General features: G+C 42.6%; 1 protein-coding gene across 1 annotated transcript; it reads right to left on the bottom strand.

Annotated features, from left to right (window-relative positions):
• Positions 1–1,449: 1,449 nt before the first annotated feature.
• On the bottom strand, positions 1,450–6,482 carry rassf7a (Ras association domain family member 7a). The gene is made up of 5 exons (XM_068739702.1): positions 6,380–6,482; positions 4,717–5,639; positions 2,873–3,047; positions 2,693–2,800; positions 1,450–1,684 (listed from the first exon to the last, which is right to left on the bottom strand). Exons 1-5 carry the CDS (start codon positions 6,480–6,482, stop codon positions 1,635–1,637), a joined length of 1,359 nt encoding a protein of 452 aa, XP_068595803.1. The 3' UTR covers positions 1,450–1,634.
• Between the last annotated feature and the right edge of the window lie 452 nt (positions 6,483–6,934).

Consider the following 6,934-nt stretch of genomic DNA (forward strand, 5'->3'; position numbering starts at 1 on the left):
TTCAGAAATGGAAACATGCTGAATCAAGACAACATTTTCCTGCCCAGTGCGTCAGGATGTGACTTCTGCTAACCCACAGCAATCGCTGTTCTAAGAGTGATGGTTTGGACAATCCGTTGAAAAGAAAAGAAAAAACTCAGAGTACTTTGTTTCATTTTCACAAGAGTTCAGTCATATGTGTCGCTTGTAATAAATACAAATTGTCAGATGAATAAGTAAGAGAAAATTTGATTTTTAGAACCACATAAAAAACCCTAAATTATTGAGACACGCTTGTTGGATTCAAAGAATAACTGTCATTTTAATTTTAATGGAACCTTAAAACCAGCGAAGGAAATCAAACCGGACTCATGTTAGGCAATTGATTCCTTCACTCGTTCAATCTGGAAAATAAAATAATTAGTGCATTAATACAACAACTTGGATTTGTGAATAACTCGGTCCCAGACACAAGTCTAAGATTTGCAGTGTCGAGGCATATATTCAACACAAAGCCATTAAAGCTGTCACACACGCCCCATGAAAATTAGAGGAATTCATCTGTACTTTGCTGACAATGTCGGGAGCCAAGTAGGGAAAATACGAGAAAGAAAGAAAAAAGGGGGGAGGGCCAAAATACAGAGAAATATAAACAGCTCCCTGTATTGTAGGGGATCACACATAATCCATGTGTTGGTACACAGAGATACGGTGAAAAGCTGCTGTCAGTAGACCATCACAGAGACGGAAATTAAGAGCAAGTTTCTGGTGCATTAGAAGCTCCCATATTCTACCCTTTTTCCACAAGTTAATATCTGTGCCAGTCTTTGGTGAAAATAGCAAACATATGCTGCAGGGCAGCGTCCCTCATTTCTGTCTCAAACCGCTTTGCCAGAAACGCTCTAAACCCAGAAGCAAGAGGACGTTTATAGCGAGCACGCTACCATGGTAAAGGGATGTGAGGGACGTTTTTTTGCACACATTTTGTTTTGCAAATTTTCGCCGGAACATTACCACAAAAAATACACTTTATTCACTTTGCTCTTCTTCTTCGACTCATGCAGGAGATGGAGGGAGAGCTGGACGTGCTGAGCACAGTCGGGGGGGGGTTCCTACACACACACACACACACGGCGCAATGATGGCAATAATCTCAGGACGGAATAAAAATGCTTTGAATCATCCATCCATCTTCAAACCCGTTATCCAGGGTCAAGCTGAGAGGGATTTCTTCAAGACGCATTTCAGGTGATTACAAACCTACCAAACTACGCAGGATCGACTGGAGGGTTTATTTTGCTGTTTTTGGGTTGATCAGGACCGGACATCACCATAATAGTGTAGAAACATGGGAAGAGTGTGTTTTTCATAATATGGGACCTTTAAAGTAGAACAAAAGCTGATACTGTTAGTCCCAAAGCAAACAAGATAGAATAATATTAAATCATACATGGATATACAAGACAACTGCAATGAAACAAGTGCTTCTGAAACAAGCTGGCATGGCGGCCAGGTTTGGGTGCAGGAAAGTGCTGTGTTAGACAAAGTTTAGCTCGGTTCCGTTAAAGTGCAGCGTTTGCTTCAGTAGCTGTTTGAAGAATTGATAAGTGTGAGGTTTTGTACAGAGGCAAGTTTTACTCAGTAAGATGTTGGATTTAAGTCAGCTTTGGTACAATTATGTCCCTGCAGAGGACAGCTGAAGTCACTGAAAGAAAAGAGAAAGAATGAATAAAACAACATTTCTATTCAAAAAGCCAACCAAGAATAAATGGCTGTCTCACACGGGGTTCTTCCTGTTTTACATTATATTTCATTTATATGCTACACTTGGAGGGCATCCGCCACTCAAGAGACCTTAGGAACATGGCCAGCAAATAAAAATAATCATACAAAAATAAATCAAAAAGCTGATAGATCTAAAATGCAATAAACTGGGCTTTCCTCCATCCCTCGAACACACATGAATTTTCAATCACCAAATTGGTAATTGTTTCGTAAATATTCTTATGTACAAATTAATACTTACTCCAATTTAGGAGTAACTGTAAGTTTGTACACTTACTCCTAAATTCCTAAACGTATTACACCAAGGAAGTTTTTGCTTTCAAAAAAGGGATTAAGACAGGGCTGCGAAACAGTCAGAACACTGCGCTGACTTATGCAGAGTCATAACGTAAATATGGCCACTGGTTGAAGTAGGCAGATTATTCTCGTGTAGACGATTATCTATAACGTACACATTCAGAATTGTTAAAAGAATATGTCACCTCACCAGTTCATAGGTTAAAATAGCAGCACATTTGCGTCGTCTGATGTCAGTGATAGGTTAACAGGGTTTGCCATTTTGAAGCGTCCTCTGGCAACAGGGTTAGAAGGTTGCAGGATTTGCTGGGTTATTGGTGAAACAACGAACCAAGGACCCAAGGTGGAAGGATAGATGCATTTTGGCCGAATGGTACTCGGCATCAGACAGTATTACTTGCAGGACTTTAAAAGGTAGAGCACAGACAAGAACTGCTGAGAAATAGCAGAGACCCGCACCAAACAGATGCTTTTACTACCCAACACCAAAAACAGCAGCCTTAAACCCAACCCAACCAAACCGAGGCAGGATGCTTCGGGATAAAAGGCTCTGGAACCAGGGGAAGGGCAGGGCTGGAGAGAAGCAGAGCAGGATGGACTTGGGAAGCAGCAGCGTCTCACACATACACACCCTCAGGATTGAGACTGGACACTAGAGGGTTTTGCAGGTTGCGTGGATGTCCCAGGAACTGCTTGGCAGTGGGGCGAAGTGGCGATTCCACTGGAGTGACATGTTGGCCTGACAGAAGAAAATATTGGAGTCATTTGACTTTAACAAACAAGTATACAAGACTGACTTTCGTCTCCATACCGCCACTACTGCATCCATACTGCAGAAAATGCGCCATTTCTAACTGCTCCAGTTGATCCTGAAGATCTGCACGCGAGTGTGTTTGCACAGGTAGGACACCTGTCTGCTGAATAAACTGCTGCAGGTTACACTGCCTCAGCTCCTTATTCAAATCTTCAAGCTCCTCCTGTTTAGCCTGAGATGGAAAACAACACGGATCAGTGAGGAATACAAAAAGACGAGTGAGACTTCAGACTTGTCAGTTTTCTGACTCTGAAAACCGACAAGTCTACTTGTTAATGGAAGTCAGAAACCTTTGGGTCACAACACTACTATTGTTAACGCCCAACATCTTTTCACCATAAGGGGGCAGTGGAGTCCACACGGATCAGTCTCTGATGGAAAAGAACAACTAGCATCAACCATTCAGCTACGATGAATGATCCACGCTACCAGCCTTTCATCTGGTTCCATCAAATTCAAGCAGTCTGCGGTCTAGTAGGAAGACACACACACTCGTTTGCTTGTTTCATAACTTATCAATTTGGAAATTTCAGCTTCCAAATGCCATCACCTCCACACCCAATCGTTATTTTGCGACGTGCACAGACAGGCCAGTCAATTAATCTCAACTGACAATTAATTAGCACTTTACCAATGTAAGTGCAAGCGGCAGAGGACGTGGCAGCAACATGCTGGAGAGTCCAGCCCCATAAAATGTGTCTGCATGTGTGTAATTGATGTTGAACAAAGGAGGCCTGCTGGGGTGGCTCACACCTGCCGGTCTAATGTCTGACAGATAACTAGACACGCATCTCCATACCTACGGGTTCAGATTTCTTATCATGTCATCAGCATCATGTTACAAGCTAACATTCGTTTTTATTATTCTGAGTACTAACTTCCTCTGTGATAACCTTTCATATTGAGCCGTGGTGGCAGAGCTTAGTTATTACCATGTAGAAAAGATGCACCAGCCAAATATTCTGTTTTGCAAAAGAATGCCTTCTTTTATCATTGGCAAATACTCTAATAGTGTTCTAATGACTCAGATGAGCTTAGCCTCATCTTCAAATCATTTTTTGCCACCAGTTTGTTGCTATCTATCACAGACAGCCCAGTGAAGTGGGAATAGAACTCAACAGTCACTCAGTCGACAATGTCAAAATCAAACAAGAAAACAGCAGACGACATGTTTGATGTGTGCTCTACTCCTTTAGCACTCTAAAGTAATATAGTAATGTTATTTTCATAATCTCCCCGGCTGGAAGTCAATACCCAAGCCCAGAGTTTTCTGCCGAACATAACGAAACCTGAGTTTCACTTCAAACAGGGTTAGGCCTTTTATTGATATAGCTGTATCTATGACAACTACCAAAAGTAAACAAACAGTGACAGTACACACTTTAAAAACTGAGGTTCAGTAGATTCAATAAAGGAGCTTTTGTTCTACAAATCAGTTATCTTTAATCTCTTTTTCCAAGAACAGTGTACAAGAATAATAATATGTAGATACCTGCAGTGTAATGCAAATAACTTCAGCAACCTGCATAGAAGTTCGTACCTGCCAAACAAGTTCATCTGGACTATAAATAGGACAGTACAGCATTTTCATAGAAAGCAGGTTGTGACTTCACAGAATTCATGTCATCGCAATTTCTTTAAGAATGACTTGTATATTTTACTCTTTAATCTCTCTTTTTAGTCGTGTCTCTGCAATGGCGCTTGGCCTGCTGCATTATGCAGGTAGGAGAAGGATCGTTTTGAAGCATTGATAGAAGCCGGTTCACACAACACTCCTAAAATGACCAGGTGTTGATGTGGATTTAATGCCCTTTCCCATGAACCAATGCGTCTCTCCTTACCTGCAGCAGGGACTCTGCCTTCCCCAGAGCCTTGTCAGACTCAGATAGCTGCTCCTCCAGGTCTGTCCCATGATTCTCCTGGTTTTTAAGTTCTGCTTTTACTGCGTCATGGGACACTTCAGGTCTTTTACATTTTCCCTTTGTCCGGGTTTCCCGCTGGATCTCTTGGTCCAGCTGAGCAGAGCGAATAGAAAACTCGTGGAGCTGCCGACCACAGTCGTCGAGGTTGGAGTGGAGCTCCTCTAGCTTCCTTCTCATTCTGTGCTCCTTCTCCACCTCTGTTTGAAACATCTCTTCCAAGTACTGCTCTTGGGCAAGTTCAACTTGGTTCCTCTGCAGTACTTGGTCCAAAGCATTCATCGCTTCTTGCAAACGAACATCTGAGACTGGTGAAGGACAAGGAGAGGGATAGAGATGCTCCCAGGTTTGTGATTGCCTCTCCAGCACTTCCAGCTGGGACTCAAAAGCCCCGAGTCTCTCTTGTTGCTGAAGAACCTTCCTAAAGATCTCTTCTTTGGATGGGCCTATAGGTGGCGAAGGAGCAGTGGATGGCACATGTAGGGGAATAGGGCTGGAAGAAGGGGATGGAGAGGCTCTTTGCTCTGGAGAATCACGAGGAGACCTCTTAAGCTGTTTCGTTCTAGGAGAGGTGGACGGGCCAAGATTAAAGGTAAGCGCTTTCTTAGGTTGGCTACGTTTTGAGAACTCTGGCTCAGGATGTTTGGGCAGTGGATAGGGAACTGATCTGTCTTGTTTCGAGTTGGCTCCATCGCTGCTGCTCGGGCCAGTGCGGCGAAGGAAGAACTGAACTTCACCACCGTGTTGGCCTAACTTAGCCAAGGACTCCAGAGGCTTCTCTGTGGCCAACAGCTGCCTCTCCGTGTCCCTCAGACGCTGGATCAAAACATAACGACCTGTTTGACCTGGGAATAAAGAGAAAGACAGTAATACTACCACAGAATAGACGACTGCATAAACTACCTTAAATATAAAGCCGTCACACCAAATTGAATACACGATGCCAAGTCTTTATTACAAGACATTCTATATAACTCAGTAAACAACAGTTTCTTGTGAAAGACCCTTCTCCGACTTCAGCAAATTTAAAGCAGTTAGTTGAACCCCTCCCACTGTTTTTATGCAAGTATTGCTAAGAGAACCAATGACATCAATTGCATGGAGATGATACGGATACATCCAAATCTCCGCGACTGAGGATTAGAATAAAAGGATGCTGTAAGCCGTGCACAACAAATAAAAAATGTCCAAATAAACTCAAGTTTCCACAAGGACCTTGAAATTAGGACAAACCGTCCCTAATGACTTGGCAGCTAGCTCACTCATGAAGAGAGTGCTAAATTTGGAGCCATGTTGTTCATCTGGCTTGATCATATAAAGGGATATAGATCCAGCTCAAATGCAAACTCACCTCCCCTGACAATCCAGTAGACTAGTTGATTTTGGTTAGTGGAATTTTAAAAAGGTAAATGTGGAACCAGATACCTGTAAAGTGTTCTCATTTTGTGTAAATACATTTCTCTTTGCAAAAGTAGTTAATTGCTTAATGCTTTTAAATAACCCTTGAAGCAGACACCCAATGTGCCAAGTAACAACGGCTTGATCAGGGCAACAACCTCACAGCAGCAAAGATTTAAATCCTCACCAATAGCCTGGGCCAGAGCGATAACCACGTCCTGGCATGATGTGTCCTCAGACAGGCCACACACAACTCGTACCACTCCTTCCACCCACACTTTCAGCTCCATCTGGAACCAGATGGGACCGGATGATACCTTTTTCACAACAAGATCACTTCAGCTTGGGCCGATTCAACTCAACACTGCATGGCACCGATTCTGAAAGACAAGAGCAGAGAGACATGTTAGAGGCGTGTTGATTCCATATAGACTTCAGAAATCCAATTTTCCTGTTGTAAGCACAGACTATCATGAATGTAGGAATGATGATAAGCCCTAAGAGCCAACAAAGAAAATGTGGATCATGATGTAATCTTTGCCCCATCATACAATACAGCTTGTCCTTATCCTAAACAACAGACAAGGGAATGATTATAAACATAACTCCCACACTTATTATTTGAAAATTACATATATTTTCCTTGAAATACCAGTTTGCAAACCAAACAGTACTGACTTAAAATATGCTGTGGTCATCAAGACCAAGCCCCCAAGGGGTTAAGCAAGGCAGTGCTTTGTTG

The sequence above is a fragment of the Brachionichthys hirsutus genome, chromosome 5 (genome assembly GCF_040956055.1).
Source record: "Brachionichthys hirsutus isolate HB-005 chromosome 5, CSIRO-AGI_Bhir_v1, whole genome shotgun sequence".
Lineage (NCBI taxonomy): Eukaryota > Metazoa > Chordata > Actinopteri > Lophiiformes > Brachionichthyidae > Brachionichthys > Brachionichthys hirsutus.

Bases quoted from the DNA above. Each gene is read 5' to 3' on its own strand.
- rassf7a (XM_068739702.1), bottom strand. From the start codon at position 6,482: ATGGAGCTGAAAGTGTGGGTGGAAGGAGTGGTACGAGTTGTGTGTGGC. The intron at 5,640-6,379 runs GTGAGGATTTAA...CTTTATTCCCAG, and splicing joins CGCTCTGGCCCAGGCTATTG to GTCAAACAGGTCGTTATGTT. The intron at 3,048-4,716 runs GTAAGGAGAGAC...TTTCCATCTCAG, and splicing joins AGGCAGAGTCCCTGCTGCAG to GCTAAACAGGAGGAGCTTGA.